This window comes from Typopeltis vanoorti, chromosome 4 (assembly GCF_054136105.1).
Source record: "Typopeltis vanoorti isolate ZY-2024b chromosome 4, IOZ_Tvanoo_1.0, whole genome shotgun sequence".
NCBI classification, from domain to species: Eukaryota; Metazoa; Arthropoda; class Arachnida; order Uropygi; family Thelyphonidae; genus Typopeltis; species Typopeltis vanoorti.
The window spans coordinates 54,243,051-54,264,885 of NC_143552.1; the positions used below are offsets into that span (position 1 = coordinate 54,243,051).

The window sequence follows — 21,835 nt, forward strand, 5'->3', positions numbered from 1 at the left end:
CTTTATGTTTATAGAAAGAATTCATTATTTTTAGGTTATTATTAACTACAAAGTTGATCAATTTTTACTGTTCCTGTTTAGAGTATGTTCTCCATATATTCTTATATTATTATTAATTTTCATATTTCCAATTCTTGCATTTAGGTCTCCTGTTAATATTGCATAATCATTTTTATTTATTTTATTATATATATTTTGTAATTGATTTCAATATTATCCTTTTCTCATCCTTCTGGGGCATACAAACCAGTTATTGTTAAATAACCTCTATCTATTTTTATTCTAGCTTCTGTTATTCTTTCATTAATGTTTTAACTGTTTTGAAAGGGAGTTATGAATCCAAATCATAACTCCTGGTCTCTGTCAACTCCACTTTATATCACTTCAAAATTTTTGGTTCCTTTTAATTTCTTTTTTGTTTCAGTGATTACTGCTATTCTAAAATTTCTTTCATTTAATATTTGGTCTGATTCTATATCTTTATATGCTATTCCTCTTATGTTCTAGTTTGCTATATGTATTATATTTTGTCTTTTCCATTTTCATTTTACCTTTTCCATTTCAGGGTGGTTTTCCATAGATTCATTCCGATTACCTTTTTCTGTCGGCTTAAGTAGAATAATGTTCTCCATGTCAGGTAACTAGCCTGGCGATGGATAGTCCAGTGGTAGGGCTGCTACCTTAAGACTTCTGAATTAGCCTTCTTCCAAATTTAAACCCATAGGAGGAATAGGGTATATTGAAGGGGAAAGAGTAGAGGTTTATAGAGGGGACATAGATATAAGGCCAGAAATGGAAAGATCCCATTGCCCTCGAGTACTCTAATAGCATAAGGGTCATAAAATAAGAAGAGTTGGCTGATAAGGCCTTATAGGAAAGATTAAAGTGAGTGGATCTTCCTCAAAGTAGAGGAAGAAGAAGATAGATGATATTTTTCCATGGTCCCCAGCTAGGGGACCATGGAAAAATAAAAATTGTGGAAAGGAAACTTGAAGAATAAGCTGGATTCAGGTTAATTTGATCATAACAATTCAGGGATTATTAGGATCAAATTTTCACTTCAAGATAAACAGTATAGAAATCATGAAAATACAACCAGGATTGGTATTTAAATTTTATGGATCTGGTAAAGGCATACAAGTAACCCTCGTATAACGCAGTACTTATACAACACGGTCTACAAATTATAAGTAACCCTTGTTCAATGCGGTACTTATACAACATGGTTTTGTTATAACACTGTCTGCAAATTGTAATAACCCTTTATCTTTTCATATATTTTTCACTGTGTGACTTAAAAATCAAATTTTATCTTTGTTAAATTTCCTTTTGCCTGTATCGCACATGTAGTTATAAGTAGCTAATTTATATTAGGAGAAATACCCTTTAGCATGTATGCCAACTGTTTACCGTATAAAGTGTTTTGTTGAAAATTGTCTTTGCTTTCTACTAGGAAAGCGTATTAAAAATTATGAGTGTGTTAATCTCAAGATGAGCACTTTATTTTCTGGTGAGTTACATACAATATGTAATGCTTTTTTATGTTAAAAATTTTATTTTTATAGTAATGGTCACTTAGAGAGAGAGCTTTTGCAATATGGTTGAAAACAAAATTAGTGAATTAATTGATGGGGAAATAGATTTCAATGAAGAGGAACTGGTACAATTAATAGATGATGTCAAACCAAATGGCAGGGAAGTTCTGCCGAAGATTCTGATTGTGATGAATCTGTTAAAGAGTTCAGTTTAAAGAAATTATTTTACAGAAGTTATTTTACGGATAATGATACTCAGTGGAGCTCTCTGGAAAATTCACAAGACAACTGGATATTTGTTTAGCTCCATATTATGAACTTGTTAAACATCTGTATGGATATACTGATGGTATATCCATACCTGTATAGCAAGGTAGCAAGAGGAAAGCTGTTTACAACACTGCAGTTGCATGGTGTAACTGGAACATTGTAGACCATCAGTATATCTCATGCTGATGTTTAACAGAAGAATTTTGTTTGTGTAAACTTAAATATTCTCTTTCAAATGACCATTTTCAGTTGTTAGTGCATTTATACTGTGAGAACTGCACGATTAATTGCTTTTTTTTTTTTTTTTTAATGTACACATTGCATTGTTTACGTGTAGCACTAATTTTTAACAAAGTGAATTTACTTGATTTTAATTTAGTGGTGTAGTTTAATGTTTGTGTATGTTTAAAATGCATAAGTTAAAAAGACTTACTTAGTTGACTGATACTGTGAGATTTTACCTCTTTCAAGGAAAGCACTATAAAGATAACAGGGAATGGTGATAGCTTCCCTTGCTTTACACCTGAAGCAGAACCTGAAGGATGGTGTGCACTGGAGCATGTGTGAGTGAAAAGAGCATGGTAACTCGTAAATAAACAGCTGAAGAATGGAAGAAGTTTAGGAACCAATGAGAAAAAACTCCGTTAGTAGCAGTCATTCGGATAGAAAGATGTTTCAAAATTTATTTGGCTGTTATTACAGAGGTAACTGGAATAACAGTTATGAAAGAATTATAGAAACTTTGGAACTCGATAAATGAAGTTTCTCATATAGAAAGAGAAATATTTACTAGATTACAGGTTTTGTTAGTGCAGTAATGATTTGCAGCTGTTTCTGAGAATAGATGAGAGACGAAGGGCCAAGATGGTTGTATTTCTGTGGAATGAAGCTTACAAGAGTAGGTTGAAGATTTGTGGGTTACAGAAACTGGTTGATGGCAAAATAGGTGTAATATGATTAAGAGATACAAATTACTGAGGGGGATTTTTATGAGGTTAATTCAGAGGAAATTTTTCAGAACAGATGTGTTGGTGGAAGAACTAGAGGCCATTCATGGAAACTGAGTAAGAGTGTAGTTAGCAAGGGTGTTAGAACTAGATTTTTTGCTTGGAGAGTAGTGAATGAGTGGAGTAGGTTGCCAGAGTCTGTTGTGGGTGCCATGACTGTGAATGAGTTCAAAGCAAAGTATAATAGATACTGTGCAAATGTTGGATAGTTCTTGACATGATGTATAGAGCCTCCCTCAATAGTGTAAGCACTCCTTGGAGTTTCTTCCTATAGGAAGAAACTCATAAAAATCCTTCCTACAGGAAGAGGAAAAAGATTCTAAATCTTGAAAATGAAAGCAGAAAGAAAGATGTTTTACCATAATCTTTCTAGTCAGCATTTTAAGGAAGATCACAAAAATGTTCAAAATTGAGGATTTTATCATCCAAGTGTGAACTTTTGCATCTTTTATGATGTATAGGAAATCTGCAGTTAATTTCAAGATTTTCCTAAGAGAAATGTATTTTTCAAGATATGGAAACATTCCCACTGAAGAGATAAAGAAAGAAAGAAACTGTTTTGTTTCAACTTTTATTTGAAGCTTTCTTTTTATGAGAGAAACAGTTGTTCTTTTAGCTGACATATTATGGGTCCTGATAAGATGTTATTTAGTTATTATTTAAGTTATTTAGTTATTAAACTATGTCTCATTTTTGTAAATAGAAGTGTGAAAACTCAATTTACTTAATTATTATTGAATTTAAGATAGAATTTTGAGAATCATAGCAAAATACATATATCTAGGATCATATCTGCATGCTTAGATTGCAGTATTGAAATCTGATACCACTGGTAGCCTTATTTTTACGAAAGGCAATTGATAAGAATTTTATTATTAAAATTCTTATCAAGAATTCTTATCAAACTGGTTGAAATCAGAAAATCTTTTTTCAAATTCAATTTTCAATTCTTCAATTTGAGGAATGTACTTTTCAGCATCATTATTATTTTGAGAAATCGATTTAAGTGTAGGAAAGTGGAATAAATTATTCTTTGCCAACTGGTTTGCCAAAGATAGAATTTTGCCAGAAATGGCTTCATTGAATCATACATATGACATATCAACTGTTCACGTCTTTGCAGAGCAGTATTTAAAGTGTTTAAGTGGCTTGTTATGTCAACTAAAAAGGACAAGTCTTTGCACCAATCTTCATCGGTGAACTGAAGAATCAGTTTTCCTTTGGATGAAGTAAACATGTGTCAATTTCTAAAAGTTAAAAAGAAATCTTTTTAAAACGACGTCACGACTAAAATAAATTTAGTTTAATCCTTTATCCAAGTGTGAGCAAACAATGTTTGCACCTGAAAGTATCTTCAGGACTGGGGTAAGGTAGTACAACACCGGACAACTCATTGCTGGCACTCCCCTTAATGCACAACACATCTCCTTGCAGATATGTATAATGTTATGCATTAAAGGGAGGGCCACTACCCAGACTAGTTTCGACCTTTATTGAGGTCTCTTCAGTGGGAGCCTGGCCAAGACATGGAGATAACAGGCAGAAGCAATAGCATCTCTACCTATAGGAGTTGCCAAAAGGTGTGCCACCTTTTTATTAAATTACTCTGGATTTAGAGAAAGATGTTGAAAGTTTATTTTTCACTTGGTCGAAAAATAAACTTTCAAAACTTTCGACGTCACGACTAAGCCACCTAACTTCTGTAGAATATAGCAAACTGCTGTATTGTGAATTCAATTCATCCAACAAAGCATAAGCATTGCATTGTCGATAATTCAAGGCATGAGCATATCCAGTTTACTGTTTTAATTACTATACTCATGACGTGTTCCATCTTTAGTTTTTTAGCACAAAGTGACTCCTGGTGTATCATGCAATTAAACGATTTAAGTTTGTCCTTGCACAACATTTCCTTTATCATTTGAAACAAGTCCTACAAACAAGTTTTTGTAACAAGTTCGATGTTAACACCAACCATAGCAGGAGCACCATCTGTAGTGACGCTTACTAATTTTGACCAGTCTGCATGAGCATTTTCAAGACTTTTCTCGATACACAAATATAAGTCATTTCCTGTCTTTGTTTGACATAGGCACTATATCCAATAGTTCTTCAGTCACATTGATATTGTCATCAATGCCACGAATAAATATTGCTAACTGGGAATTATTAATCATGTCTGTACATTTGTCAACTGCAATGGAAAATACTACAAAACTCTTTATTTTTTCACACAATATATCTTGGAAGTTCTCTACTATATCTTCAACATGCTCCACAACTATATTTCCTGATATGCTTATACTTTGAAATGCTTGCCTTTTTTCCCAAAATATGATTTCGACTGCACTTAAAATACAATTTTTAATAAATTCTCCATCAGTAAAAGGTTTCGAAGCTCGAGCAAATTTTTCACTTATGACGTAACTACGTTTAACAGCAGCATCACTTGTGATAACATTCGAGAATATCCTCTGTTGATTTTAAAAATGAACTGAAGTTCATTTTTTAAATCTTTAAGTTTGTCATCATGCATCTTTTCTGTGTATTTACCGCAGTTCTTATGGTTTGTTTCATAATGATGTTTTAGGTTATATTCTTTCACCATGGAGACACTTTTTCTACATATCAAACATGTTGGAATATTTTTTACTTCCACAAAGAAATATGCCTTCTCCCATTTTTCTTGAAAAGTTCTGCCTTCTTGATTTATTTTTCTTTTTTTAACTTTAAATTCAGATATTTTTGTGGGAAAAAAAAATATAAGTTATTGAGGTAACTTTTTATTAACACACACTATCATATTACAGTATTAACCTGTAACTTTATTAACATTATATCACTTGGCTTAAAATGGCTGTGTGACAAGTAACCTCCATTCAGTGTTGCCAACATTTGATGATAGAAACATGGTACAAAGAATTGTAGTAATAAGTTTTATTTTTGTTTAAAGCTGTCATAAAACATTTAGAAGTTTGAATTTTTTCTGTTTTAATCCCCACAGGATGTTAGAAACATTGATTTTTAGAAAAGAAATCATTAAGGTCGCGGGCTGGATACGAAGCCTTCAAGGGCTGCTAGTTTGCAACCCCCTGATGTAGATGATGTATTCTCTATTTAGCTTCATGGCCCAGACCCATTAGACTCCTTCCTCTGTCACCACAATATTTTACATCCAAGAATCCAGTTTACAACATAAAAGGAAAATAACAATAGTTTATCTTTCCTTGGACACCTTAGTGACATGCCTTCCAAATGGTAACTTCTCATTTGCTGTATGCAGAAAACCCACTCACACAGGCAGATAGATTCACAACCTTTCCCCACCACCACTCTTAACAATATGGCTTCATTAAAACTCTAACCAATAGAGCCTGCAATCTTTGTTTCGGTGGAACCTCTCTTTCAACAGAACTCAATCATATACACAACACCTTCATACCCAATGGCTACAGTACTTATACAATTAAAAAAAAAATAATCATCCCTTCAGAAATGCCATCATCATTCCCTACACATGGGATACACTGGAAAAAATAACCAGGGCTTTAAAAAAAGTACAACCTCCACACAGCTTTAAGCACCTCCAAAAACTTGCTCCCCATATCCATTTTACCAAAGATCAACTCCCTTCTCTCTCAGTACCTGAAGTATATACTGTACCATGTTCCTCCAAGTTAGCTTACTTCAGACAGACAGGTAGATCAGCAATCATCCATTTAGATGAACACAAAACATACATCTGCAATCATGACTGTGGTCAATCTGGTCTTGTTGACCATGTATTGGATACCACTCACAGGATCTTCTGGAAGAAAACCACCATTATCTATCATAGTAAATTTAAAAAAGAAAGACTGTTTTTGGAATCTACAGCAGCACTCAAAAACCTCCTACAAATGCCCACAGAGGGTGCACCACCTAGATAGGACTTCAGAGTCATAGTCTCATGTTTCAGTAAGTGTTGTGTTGTCTTGGTGTGTGTGTGTGTGTGTGTGTGTGTGTGTGTGTGTGTGTGTGTGTGTGTGTGTGTGTGTGTGTGTGTGTGTGTGTGAGACAAGTGTTATTTGTACACCCTGAATGTGTCTCTCAATGACCGAAACATACTATTAGAAGCATTTAAATTCTTTTTTAATCCTTTCTTAATGCTGTCAATAGTCCGTTAAACCTCCAACATGAACTGTCTTACCCTCTTTCAATTCCCTTGGAACCTTCCAGGGCTAAGACTTAGATCAAATAATTTCATTAGTAGCACTGCCAGTTCTCTTCTACGTTCATGTAGCACTGGATGACCAACATATCATCCAGTCGCACTGCTGTATTCACATTGATATTTTTCAGTATGCTGAACATCTCCCATTCATCTATTGCAATTCTGACATCAGGCTGTCACATCAGCAACTGCGAAATGTTTATCTGGATGATACACCTTTGCAAAGTGGTAACTCAGCTGTTTGTTTTGTTTCTGTCAACTTTCTACCATTATTGATGATTAAAGGTCATCCTTCTATAGTCATTCTACCTCTTGCTACAAAAAACAAAGACACAAAAAAAAAAACACTTTTGGATTTACTTTGACCTGCTTAGCTAATTTTCTCTCATAATTAGATTTGGCCCTTCTTACCATACTAGTCATCCTTTTTGCTTGCACTTTGTACTGTTCATGAATATCCTGATCGCTTTTTTCTTTATATTCCCTGCACAGTTTTCTTTTTTTGCAGCTCTTGCTTTATATCTCTACTCATCCCCTTAACCCACCCATGGTTTATCCTCCTGAATGTGAGTATGCAGTCTAATACTGCTTCTCTCAAACAGCTTCTCGAGCCATATCACTGCTCCAAGATGCCACCTAAGTATGACATAATTATGAGCTTTATAGTTCAACATAAATCCTTTCTTGACAGAGAATTCCACATGGTTAGCAACCTCCCAGTACAAGACGGCATGGTCACTCTCTCCAATTGGAGACAGCTTCTACCTTGGTTATGGGTACATCTTGTGAAACTATTACCAGATCTAGCACACTTAAACCCCTGATCCATCCCCTCCCCCTCTCCATGATATTCTGTTTCAGGTAATTATCCCACTTCCATCCTGCCATGTTCCCTTTCCTCCCTCCAATCTATGTCTCCAAAGCTGAAGTCTCCCATAATAATTGCTCTACCTGCACTTATTGTGATATTCTGCCAGTGTACGGCATCTTCCTGTGGACCTCCTGGTCCATGACAGTAACCAACAATATACTTGTCCTGTTAGCTTCTATCTTGCACCAGAGTCTCAAATGAATCATCTCCCCTCAGACTTGAAATCCTTTTTAACTTTTAATTTAATGTCTAGTTTCCCTGATTTTGTACTTCCACCCCCACCTCTTCAAACATCTTACCCAAAACCATTCAAATGCAGTCCATTGGGCTTAGTTCTTTTGTCCATCAAATTCACTCCATCATCTATAAACAGCATACCATTTCTCTTGCACAATCTTCTCATTGACTCATTCATAATCATGGTGCTTCTGTCAGTGACTCTCATTGCATATTTCTCACTTTTCAAATCATTCATCCCAGCCAAAACAATCAATTCTTTCACTTCTTCCATCTGTAAACTAACAACTTCGCTAACATCCTTGATCTTTGCGCCTAGGAAACATACTTTCGTCACTATTTCACTAAGTATGCCTCTTATCATTGGATCTCTACAGTACCTTCTCCTTACTCTCAGTTTCTCTTTCACATTTTCTTTCATTCTCCTTCCTGATGAACCATAATAATTGTTTCTCCCATTGCTCCTAGCTCATGTTTTGTCCTGTGAAGGATGCCACACAAGTGCTTTATTTCACTCCTTACTGTGTTGTCATTATCCAGATTACCTTCAGTAACTTCTTTTGTGTGCTCGTTCATATTTTGTACACTTTTGTTCACTCCTTCCACATTCCCTATAATTCAGCTATCTTGCCTTATATTATATTATACTAGTTGCTTCATTCTTCCACTTTCCACATGGCTTGCATGCAAAACATTTCTGACATGCTCTCTCTTTCAGCTCACTTTCATACCACAAACACCATTCACTCCTGGTAACAGGTAAATTGAACACACACACACGACACCTATATATATTTAAATTTACATTCATATTAAATTTCACAAACCCTCAACTTGAAAGTATATAAAATAAAAGCAAAATTATTGCTAGTATTTACTAAGATAAAACACTTATCTATAGATCATGTGCAGTACCTCTTCTAGTATGCACTCTGCTGGTACTACATTATAAATGGACATTGGAAAAGTACTGAGCTGGCTGTTTATGGTATAGGAAGAGACAGTTTCCTTTGTTATATAGAAATATAGATTTTTTTTTTTTTCTTTCTCTCAGAGTTCTGAATGTTTACAGAAGAAATTTCTTCATTAGTGTTAAATTGCCTCTGATAATGCTAGCTTCAGCTAGCGAAACATCGGCTGTAAATAATTAATTTAAACTAATAAATTATTTGTTTACATTCCAGTGTCCACATAGTTATATGTTCCAGAAACTTTGACATGATAACAGCAACAGCTTCAGAAATGTAAACATTGGATTACAACAATTTGGAGTTTTTTTTACTTTTCAGAAACATGAAATTGAGCTACTTTTTTCTATTTTTCACAGTTATCCTCATAGATATTATATACTGTATTTCGTTAATTTAAATTTTAAGAGACTGCAGTATTAATTTGTGCTCCCAATTTTCTTGTGTTCCCACATTAAGGACATCTGCTCTCTGGGCCTCGTCTACTCAACTGCTGAATACTGCTCGGCTGTCTGTCTGAACAGTGCACACGTTAAATTAATTGACACTGTGTTGAATCAGACAATGCTTATCATTTCTGGAACAATAAAGACTACTCCATCATATTGGCTACCAGTTCTGAGCCACATACAGCCGCCACATCTACGACGCCAAGACATCCTGATTCCTGAATATAACAGAATTTGCCAGAGCCCATGCTTCCTATACACTCTGATATTGACAGCTTTATATCCCAGAGGCTTAAGTCATGACATCCACCTATTATAATGGCACAACAACTTGTCACTGAGGGCTATGATGCAACAAAAGTGCATGGCAGATGGAATGGACTGCCAAAGTCTCGGTAATCTAGCAGACTGTCTTTAACCCAAACAGCCCTCCATTAGGGTTTGACCTACCTCGAAAAATGTGGGCCTCCCTAAATAGGGTTTGCACCAACCATGGTGCAAACCCTATTTGGGGAATAAGACCAAACTCATCTTGTGATTATGGTGAGGATAACCAAACTATACAGCATATCACATTTGACTGTCCTCACAGAGCCTTCGTGGGACCAGTATCTGAACTTTATAACAGTTTCCACTGATGCTATTGACGGTTGTTGAACTTAAACATTCGATTTTAATTTTCTGCTTATTTGTATATTTTTATATGCATATATGACTACCGTGTCACTTCACACTGTTGTATTCGTTTATGAATTTTGTTGTTTCGTATGTTTTTTTTTTTTTTTTGTTTGTATATGGTAGCATATGCATGTATTATTCTTCTTAGCCAAAGTCTCGTCCTAAGAAAGTTTTGGCTAAATATTTTTATTTAGCCAAACGCTAAATAAATAAATTTCCTGTGTATTGAACTACTAATTAGGAGTCTGACTTATGCATGTTAGCTGGCAATTACTTCCATTGACTATTCATCAGTTTCAAAATGTTCCACTGCCTTGAAACACAGATCTTCATACTATTCTTCCTGATCACTTTCAGTCTACCAAAATGCATTCCTGCTGGCATTAATATCAGCATTCTGCTGGTATTAACATTCCTATATCCCTATGTCTTTACAAGGAATGCCAGCTTGTTTAGTTGCCAGATATTCGAAGTTTCCACTTACCATATTGTTTTGCATGCTTAATCTCACTATGAATAATCAGTATGATGTTTACATTTGGTGCTGGTTAGAATTCATTAGATGTTTAATAGAACGAAAACAGTACAAGGAATGGATTAAGCAACAATCAGCAGTACAGTACAGTGTTAATTGTAATATATACACAAGCAACTCAAAGTACAGTAGAACTTAATAGACTGAAATGTCAAGTCCTAGTTGGAAGAGTGCTCTCTATGGACATCAGAAAAATTGGCTGTAACTTGAGATCTGTAGCTGCTCTTAAAAATACCGACGTAATTATTATTATACCGAAGATTTCCAAAAAGTAAGGTAACACATTTTGTTCTTCATAATGGTGAAAGGAATGTGCTAAAGCATGGCAGACAGATTAACCCATTAATAATGTTCAAAATCATTGCAGCGTGATACTACTGTCTCCTCACAGCTAATTTTAGTTGCAAGATGTCAGCTACCATGTGAGTGTGGTCCAAAACAGGTGTCCATGAAATTATTTGTTTTTGCAAGCAAAGGGGCTTCACCAAGTGATGTTCACTGCGTACTGGTTGCTGCATGTGGCAAACAGGTGATGTAAGAAGGCAGATTTGTTTTTGTGGCAGTGAATTTAAGCAGGTCATGGTGACATTGAAGATCAACATCAGGCAGGCCTTCATCGAGCAAACAACATTTTGCACATTAAGGGCATCGTTCTTGAAGACCAGTGAGTGAAATTACACAAGTGATGAACTTGAGTAAGGTTACTGTTTACGAAATTGTTCATGATGTCCTTGGCTTTTGAAAGGTTTGCTCTCACTGGGTGCCCCAACAATTGTCAGAGGAGCACAAAGCAACATGCATGGGGGATGTGTCTGGAGAATTTGTTGCAATACATCCACAAATGTAAGGATTTTCTTACTCATATAGTCACATGAGATGAAACGTGGGTTCATGACTTTACTCAGAAAGCAAACAGGACTCCATGACCTGGAAACATCCACAGTCTCCTGTGTGCAAAAAATTCAAAACTGTTTCCACTGTCTGATAAGTCATGGCCACAGTGTTCTGGGAATTCCAAGGCATTCTGTTGGTGGACTTCTTGCCGAAGGGAGGAACAATCAATGCAGAGCCTTACTGTGCAACGTTGGACAAACTGAAAGCCAACATTCAATGCAAACAATGGAAGTCTCCAGGACTCCTGAAAAGTGGCATAATTTTGGTGCAATACTACTACACACGCACACACACCACTCCTGAGTGATTGGGCTGTAATTATTAGGCAACTCTGTCACATCCTCCACCCCTTTACAGCCCTTAGAATCTTCAGACTTCCATTTGTTTGAACCCCCCCCCCTCAAGAAATACCTTTCCAGAAAGCATTTCATTACAGATAAGCAAGTTCATCATTTGGTGAGATGTTGGTTACTGGGTGTGGGCATGGACTTCTTCAGCACTTGTATCGATTAACTGATCTATCATTGGACAAGAGCATCAATAAATTTGGAAATTTTGTGGAGAAGTAGGGCATGTTCACTTATTTTTTGGTATATAATTTCAACTTATTATTATTAAACATCTTCAAGAAAAAAATGTGTTACCTTTTTTGGAAATCCCTTGTATTTGTTATACCCCTGTCCTCATTTAGTATGGATATATATCAAAAAGAGTAGTTCATGGAGGAATTGAGTCCAGAAAAAAACAGGTGACAATGGAGTATCATAGGGATCAGTACTTGGGCTTCTGTTGCTTAATTTATATATCAACGATACAGAAAATGATTTGACAGAAATTATTCAGTTATTGCTGATGATGCTAAAGTGGTGAAAGCAATGGTAAATAAAGGTGATGGAGAAATCCTGCAGAAAGACTTCAACAGACTTAGCAGTATGGGCAAAGGTGAATAGCCAGTTTAATGTGGTCAAATGTAAACTGATGCATTTTGGGAAGAGATCACAGAAGGTGTGTACTATATTGATGGAACTGAATTGCAGGTCACTGATGAAGCCAGGAACTTGGGTGTTGATAGTGGACCGAGAGTTAAAGTTTAGAGGACATATTGCAAAGGTGGCCAAGCCAAACAGCACATCAGATTATGTGGTTGTTGAAGAACATACATTCAGTTCTTCCAATATTTTGTCTCAGTCACTGAGATATCATCAGTAACACACACACACACACACACACACACACACACAAAGGCAACACAAAATAAGTGAAACACATGGACAAAAGACTAGAGTCCTTAACTAGGTAGGGTGCACTCTGTAGATACCTGTTGTCAGCCTAAGATGTAAACCGTGGTCTCGAAGTATTAGTGTTTCCCATATTTTGGAAAGTTTTGGAAAAATGCAACCATATTTATTTAAATTAGGCTGATTTCCAAGTGCCACTGCTGAGTCCAAAAAAATACCCCTTCTCTTCTAAATTTACTGTGATGGAGCATGGTGCTGTTTTTTCCAATTAATTCTATGAGCCATATTTAAAGCATGCTTTGCAAGGCCATATTGGCCATAGTCATGACTGCAGATTTTTTTTTTTTTTTTTTTTTGTGTTCTTCCACACAGGAACAAGGCACTTTGCATATCTTTGCATATTCCAGGCACAGAGAGAGAGAGAGAGAGGGGGGGGGGGAGAGCTGGTCTTTAGTGGAATGTATAAGATTAGCAAGCTTTCAATGAGGTTTGAAAGTCATGCAGAGATTGTATTTCTTTAAGACTTTGCTTTTTTACTTTTTTAGTTACTTGGACATAGTGGGGATGATGATATCATTACTAAAATCTTTTTGAAGAGAAGGTTGAGGATTGAGGGAAGGATTGGTTATTTATTTATTTATTTATTTTTTATACTGTGGGAACTGTAGCTATTAGATGAGAAGGTGTGGTGTATATGATTAAGTTCTTGTGTAATGGAGGACTCACTGGAACAAAAGTTATAGGACTCTGTTGGTTGGTGTTTTAATGATACCATATTGTTGAGGGGGCAGGGGTGATGAGAAAGTTTTTGAATGTATTTGCCTGTGTGGGTTGGTTTCCTATATACTAAAAAGGTAAGGTTACCATTGGGTGTGTCTAGAAAGACTAAACTATTATTTGTTTCTTTTTCCATGGTAGACTGGATGTTTACCATGGAAGTCTAATGTCTGGGCCATTAGGTCAAATGAAGAATATATATTATCCACATATCTTAACCTGATAAAAGGTTTGAGGGGGGGGGGGGGTGAGTCCAGAGTTTGTTTTTCAAAATAAAAATTAGAAAGAGGGGAGTAGAACCTATTGAGGTATCATCTATCTGTTTATAAATTTTGTGCTTCCAAGAGAAATATCCAGAATGGATAGCAAAGGAAATCAGATCAGTAATATCAGGAGGAAAAAACTTTATAAGCGATAATGTGTCATTTGGGGGAATATTGGTGAACAGTGAGGTGATATCAAAGCTAACCAAAATATTTGTATTATTTAACGTTAAATTATCAATAGAAGTTTTAAAATGAAAATTTCTTTTTTATATAGGAAGTGGTATGACCAGTGAGGGAGGTAAGCATGCTTGCTAACTGTTTTGCTAATTGATGCATGGGGAATCCATAACATCTACTATAGGTTTTACATGGGAATTGGATTTATGTATTTTTGATAATCATTATATCTGGCCCCCCCCAGATATAATGATTATCTGGGGGGGGGGGGGGGCACAAGAGCTGAAGTATCTGACTTTTTTTGTGATTTCAGGAAGCCAGGAAGAAACCTTTTCAGTTTTTTGATCTGAGATTTGGTGGGATCATAATCTATCTAAAGGTCTATATAGGTGGAGCGGTCTCTGAGAATGATGTCCATTTTCCTATTGTATTCACTGCTATTAAGAATAACAGTTGCAATCCCCTTAACAGCTCTGGTGATTTGATTATACTGCTATCTTTGCATAGTTTGCTGAAGACACTGAGTTGGCAAAATGATAGACTTCTTTTAGGAGGTGAAGATCAAGAAAGAATGCTGGCAACATCAAGCCTAATCTTGTCAGCTATTTCTGGTGCTAGATTACTGATACTGCATTTGGTGTTGAACATTAGATCTGGTGTTGGTATTTGTTTCGAAGCAATAGCAAAATTATAGTTGAGGCTGAGGGTACTGAAGACAGCCTTGCTAAGCCTTTTTTGATGTCATGTTAACTACAGTATGAAGAGGCTGAACTAGAGAAGTATGGATTTAGAATCCAGAAGACTGTTGTATTTTTTTTATGTGTTTATTTTTTACTGTTAAGAATTCTTTACGAGTCAGAAAGAATGGTAAAGAGTACAATGTTTAGAATAGCTGAAGCAAGCTCTGACTGCATTCAGCTGATACTGCATCAGTAGCAGCGAGAACTATGTGTGTAGCAACAATCTGTTCCCATAGTAGAATCTATGAACAGATCAAAGGGCCTTTTTAGATTTTAACTTGACTTCAAATTTTATGCACTTGGGTAATATTTCTGTATCCCAACATCTTTTGAGAAAGGCCAACCTGTTTCATTTTTTAGACAAAGTTTGTAATGTTTTGCCTTGTACGCTGTATCTTCACCATGAATGATCATAATCCATATGTGTTGTTAAGGCTTAAGTGCTGGGAGAAACTCATGTTAGAAGCTTAATGGAGAGAAACAGCATTGAGAAAAGATTAAATTTTCTATCTGGTTAAGATATGTGGATGATGTGTTCTCCATTTAGCTTCATGGCCAGGACACATGAGACTCTTTCCTCTCTCTGATTTTCCTTCTCTCATTCCCATTAAACCATCTTTTTTTTTCTGTAAATTCACTATTAAAAAAACCTTGTATTACAACAAACTATTTCTTTTGTCCCTAGGGGTTTGCTATAGCAAGCACTATCTTTTATATCAATCCTGCATACAAGAGGTCACAGAATCTATGGCACACTAGTGCCAAGTATAGGCAAGTGTTAAAGGAAACTACTGATTTTTGATTGAAGAACTGAAGGCCAGCATGTTGGGGAGGTGGTTTGTGAGAAAAGCTGTTATAGAGAACAAAGGCAATAGTAATAGCTACCCAAGCATGAGCAAAAAAAAAGTTTGCACATGTGAAGTGTCTTCATTGCTACTCTATTTGTAAACAGAGGCAGTTAACTTCAGTATGGGAATAAAGATTTGAAATTCAGAGGCCATATTGCAAGAGTTGGCAAAATAGCTCAGAGGATTACTTGGATGCTGAAGAACACATCGACAACTAAAGATAGAGAGGTTATTATTCCTCTTTATAAGGCTATGATTCAGCCACATCTTGACTACCATGCACAGATTTGGTCACCTGCATTTCTTGGGATTAGGAGGTGGTGGAGAGGGTTTAGAGATGAGTGACAAGCTGGTGACAGGTCTGCAGAATGTTCCCTATGAGGATAGATTGAAGGTGTGTGGGTTGCAGAGTTTAGCTGACAGACAGAGGAGAGGGGGATATGATAGAAACTTATAAGTTATTAAAGGGATTCTATAAGATTGACATAGAAAAATTATTCAATACATGGGGAGTAGAGGGAAAACAAGGGGTCATACTTGGAAGTGGTTAAAGAGTGATTAGCAAGATTGTGTGGACTAGGTTTTTTACTTGGAGAGTGGTGAATGAGTGGAACTTAATTGAGCAAATTTTGTAATTTGTTTGTAATTACAAACAAAACTATATTAACGACTACTTTTAAGCAGTCTGTTTCCAGTTTGTTTGTTTTTTAATACAATTTCAACTAAAAACACTGGTCAGCTGTTACTGTAATATATCTGACATGCACCATTAACATCAAAGTATGTTATAGGAAATTCACAGTAACGTCCTTTGATCTCTACAATTTCACTGTACTACTGAGAATTGATTACATATCCTTTATGTAACCTAGAGTGCTAATATACTATATATATATATTCTTGGAAACTTCGTTCTTAAGACCAAACATGGAACATTTTCAAGTCACTTCAGGCTTCCTGTTAATAAGCAGGGTAGTGGTGGTCTCACATCAGGTGATAAAATTTATTTATCTTTCTGAATGTCTAAAGACATTCAGAAACATACATGCCTGTGGTGAAGTTTAAATCTTACTGACTGTTGTTTGGAGGATCAATTATGATCAAAAATTCCATAAATATTAGAGCAGTGGGAGAGAGAGCCATTGATGTACACATGCCAAATGTTCCTGTTGACGAAGGTTAAAAATGTATTACTGCTAAACAGATAGTAGATAAACTGTTGATAATTTTTCTTATCCTAGAAATATTGTCAGTGAGAAAAAATATCTCGTATCTTGCCCTTAAATTTTAGACTTAATGCCTTGTCATGGCTAAGTAACTTGAATTCATAGAAATCTGATTAATGCTCTGATATGATGGTGTTAACATAGTTTTATATGTCAATTTTGTGTGTTTGTTGGCCATTGTTTGTATCAAGTTTCAGAAAGGGAAATCCCTGCTGTTTTCATACAGAGACTGAGAAAGCCAGTTTCTGTGTGAGACTGAACCTGCCTTCATTAAAAAAGGCCTCATAAAGGCTCTTCACATCTTAGATGATATTTATACTCAGGACTTTCCAACTAAAGGGCACATCAAACTATGGAGGCTCTTGAGACAAAATATATATGTTATACGGAAGTAGAGATGTATACTAAATTTGATTAGAAATTTTATACCAGAGAGTTTCACTACACTTTATTTTGATATTTCATTGAAAATATTAATAATTAAAGTTGGAAATTAAGGAAGGATATATGAGTTTTAAGTACATTTATTATTGCTCCTATCTCATTTTCATTTTTGTTTTAGGTAAAAGCTAAAGATGCAGAATCAAAACGAGATACAACTACAGAAGAAGTAGAACGAATTCTTGGCATTTTACATGAATTATACAAGAGAAAAAGTAAATATTTAATTGCACTTCCATATAAGTTGATGTTTTTTACATTTTATATGCAATCTACCTTGTATAATTAGCATATATAATTTAATTGCAATTTCACTGCATTTGGTTCATCCATGAAGGCTGCTAGCCTGTAATAGTTAACTGTTAGTTTGGAGAGGCTAAGGGTTACATAATTAGGAAACCCTGCTTTAGAGAATAAATATAGAACTTTTCCAAACTACTGAAGGCCTCCAGTAAACATGGTAGCAGGTTCGCACCAGGCAATGAAATTCATTTAACACCTAAAGATATTCACAAAACATCCATACCCACAGCTACTAGTCAGAGAGCAGATATGCTAACAACTCAGTCATCCAGACTGGCTGATTAAAGAAGGGTAGGAAATTGTTTCTATTTTATTCCCCTAACAGATAGCGAAATTCAGGCAAAAAATTTGTAGTGTCACAAAGTTGTGTTCAAGACTGTACATTTTGTCAGGATATGCAAGGAAACTCAAATTTTTGATGGCAGAGCAGAAATATTCTACTTTCATATAAAATTGGCTAACTCACTTTCGTTTGCATAGTTATTTCTAAAATGATATTCACACCTGTCTTATCAATCACAGTCATCATGATCATCGTTACTTGAATGCAGGCCCAAGGAAATCCCCAGTTCTTTCACTATGTAGTAAATAGGAAGAAGAATGACTATTAAAGAATAATTTTAATGAGTGCTGATGGTAACGAGGTGACAGAAGCATTTAAAAGAGTTGAGTTACTGAGTGACCATAAGGTAAAGGTAGAACCACTACTGTTTAATTTGCAAGGATGTATCATACAACTGAGGTTAATGCTGACTTATGTAACAGAGTTGGATGATTTGGAGGTCTTAGGATATTGTAGAATCTCAATGTAAATACAACTATGGAATTAGATGGGATATCAGCTCATGTTGTGGGAGAATGTGCAAGGGAACTGGCAATGCCTCTGTCTAGGCTATTCAGTTTAAGTCTCAGCTCTGATAGAGTTCCTAGGGAGTGGAAAAAGGGCAAAATGATTCCCTTGCATAAGTGAGTTTCTGAGACTGTGGTAGCAAATTATAGACTAATCAGTATCTCAGGAGTTGTGGTAAAAGTGCTGAAAAAATTGGTCAAAAAGATAATTCAAGAATGGGTGGATAAGAATATGATACTCTGAGGGGCAACATTGTCTTGTGAAGGGTCATTCATGCCTTAGTAATTTACTAACTTTTTATAATAATGACAGCTGAGTTTGATAAAGGAAATGGCTACATTTCCTTTATTCTGCTAGATTTTGCAAAGGCATTTCACCAATACCACAGGAAACTCTGTTACACACATTAGAACAAATGGGGATGGATATAACATTGGTTATGTGGATAAGAGGGTGGCTGCTGGATATAAGCAAACAAATTAATCCAAACACTCACATTTTAAAGAAAAATTTTAATTTCACAACAAAATAAGTACAAAAATTAAACTCCAACTTTACATAATAATTTATATGTGTTCCTCTGTTTCTAATATTATTATTATTGTAATTATTAAGAGAGACCTCCAGGGAGTCAGGGACTTATCAATTCATTATTCTTGAATCCATTCACACTGCTTGCATTCACAACATCCAATGGCAATCCATTCTAATCACGCACCACCCTCTGAGAGGAAAAATTTAGCCCCCCCCCCCTTCTTAGCAGCTTTCATTCTCAGCTTCCAAGGATGCCCTCTTGTCCTTTCCCCACCCTTCATAAATTGAAAAATTCCATCAACTGAAATCTTGTATAACCTTTCAGAAGTTTGTAAGTCTCAATCATATAGCCCTCTTTTCTCCTGTTTGCTAGTGTCTGTAGTCTAAAAATTCTCAATCTGTCTTCATAATTAGTATTCCACCATAGTAATATCATTTTTAACGCTCTCTTTGCACTCACTCTCTCTCTCTCTCTCTCTCTCCACTATATTAGAATCACAACAGAAACCAGGAGATCAGACTTGTGCACAATAGTCCAAGTGAGTTCTTATCAAGGCCTTGTAATGAGGCAAAATGACATCCTTATCTTTACATGTTGAAGGTCGTTTCAGCATTGTAATTATCTTTTAAGTTGTATTTACAATCTTTGCTACGTGGCCCTGAACTTCAACTTCCTATTTACCATCACTCCAAGATCCCTAGTCTCATCAGGTTCTTCTAGCATAATCCGACCAATATAATACAACATTGGATATCTAATCATGCCAAAGTGAATGACTTTACATTTACTGACATTGAGCTGACATCCATTTTCCCATGCCCACAATTCCAACCTATTCAAATCATTCCAAGTACTGCATATCAGCAGCATTCCTGCCTACCCTACCTATCTTTGCATCATTAGCAAATAGCTCTATGTCGCTTGTGAAATCCCTCCCAGTATCATTAATGTACAGATCGAATAATAGTGGACCAAGCACTGATTTTTGTAGTACATCACTTGTTACCTTAAATCTTGCAGATTCACATCCCCTTGTTATACCACTTTTTGGTATCTGTCAGTCGGCCATCCTCTTATCCAAGCTAATATTCTATAATCCAAACCCATATTCTCCAATTTATGTAACAGTCTACCATCCTGTATTCTGTCAAAGGCCTTAACAAAATCCAAAAGTATCATGGTGGATTGGTTCCCCTTGTCTAGTTCATTGGTAACATTGCTATAGAATGTGAGCAAGTTGCTAAAACATGACCTTCCCTTAGTAAATGCATGTTGTTCATTGCAAAGCAGAGATTCACTGTCAACCCATTTCCGAATGTGAGCCCTAACCAATTTTTCCTAAATCTTCACCACCAGTCTTGAAGTACTAATTGGTCGATATTTGGATACATCGGTCTTTGCGCCATCCTTATGCAATAGAATTATCATACATTCTTTCCATTCCTGCAGAATCTTCCCTGTTCTGAGACTCATATTAAACAGCCTGGTCAAAGGAGTAGCCAGTTCACCTGAACACTCTTTTAGCACATGTGCTGATATCCCATCAGTCCCTATTACTTAATTCTTATTCAGTTTGTGCGACAGCTCTAATACTTTGTTCTCATACACCTGTGTTTCTTCATCCATTGAAGTGGTAGCAGTGAGCTCAATGTTGTGTACACTAGGTTTTAACAAAATGGGCTCATTAGTTGAACAACCTCTTCTGCATCTGTAACCCTCACAACATCTGCATTTAGAAGTTGAAAGTTTATTTTTCACTTGGTTAGAGTATAATAAAATTAGTTTAATCCTTTATCCAAGTGTGAGCAAACAAAGTTTGCGCCTGAAAGTATCTTCAGGACTGGGGTAAAGTGGTACAACACCAGGGCAACTCGTTGCAAAGGTGGAGCAAGATACCAACAGGAAGGGCCACTACCCAGACTAGTTTCGACCTTTATTGAGGTCTCTTCAGTGAGAGCCAGGCCTAAGTGGAGATACCAGGCAGATACTTTCAGGCGCAAACTTTGTTTGCTCACACTTGGATAAAGGATTAAACTAATTTGATTATACTCTAACCAAGTGAAAAATAAACTTTCAACATCTTTCTCTAAATCCAGAGTAATTTATTAAAAAAGGGTGGCACACCATTTGGCAACTCCTATAGGTAGAGATGACCTGCTAATGCTTCTGCCTGGTATCTCCACTTGGGCCTGACTCCCACTGAAGAGACCTCAATAAAAGTCGAAACTAGTCTGGGTAGTGGCCCTTCCTGTTGGTAGCTTGCTCCACCTTTGCAACGAGTTGCCCTGATGTTGTACCACCTTACCCCAGTCCTGAAGATACTTTCAGGCGCAAACTTTGTTTGCTCACACGTGGATAAAGGATTAAACTAATTTTATTATACTCTAACCAAGTGAAAAATAAACTTTCAACATCTTTCTCCAAATCCAGAGTAATTTATTAAAAAAGGGTGGCACACCATTTGGTAACTCCTATAGGTAGAGATGACCTGCTAATGCTTCTGCCTGGTATCTCCACTTGGGCCTGGCTCCCACTGAAGAGACCTCAGTAAAGGTCAAAACTAGTCTGGGTAGTGGCCCTTCCCTTAATGCATAACATTACATAACATTATACATATCCGCAAGGAGATGTGTTTTGCATTATGGAAGATACTGAGATAGGAGTATTGGTAGCTTGCTCCATCTTTGCAACGAGTTGTCCTGGTGTTGTACCACCTTACCCCAGTCCTGAAGATACTTTCAGGCGCAAACTTTGTTTGCTCACACTTGGATAAAGGA

At 36.1% G+C, this 21,835-nt stretch overlaps 1 protein-coding gene across 1 annotated transcript in view; it reads left to right on the forward strand.

The window, feature by feature from the left end:
• Nse4 (SMC5-SMC6 complex kleisin component Non-SMC element 1) overlaps positions 1-21,835 on the forward strand; it is a 244,990-nt gene that overhangs the window by 122,734 nt on the left and 100,421 nt on the right. Inside the window, exon 6 of the mRNA XM_090391177.1 lies at positions 17,492-17,585. Within this exon, the coding sequence (XP_090247303.1) occupies positions 17,492-17,585 (94 nt within the window). The remainder of the gene's footprint in view (positions 1-17,491; positions 17,586-21,835) is intronic.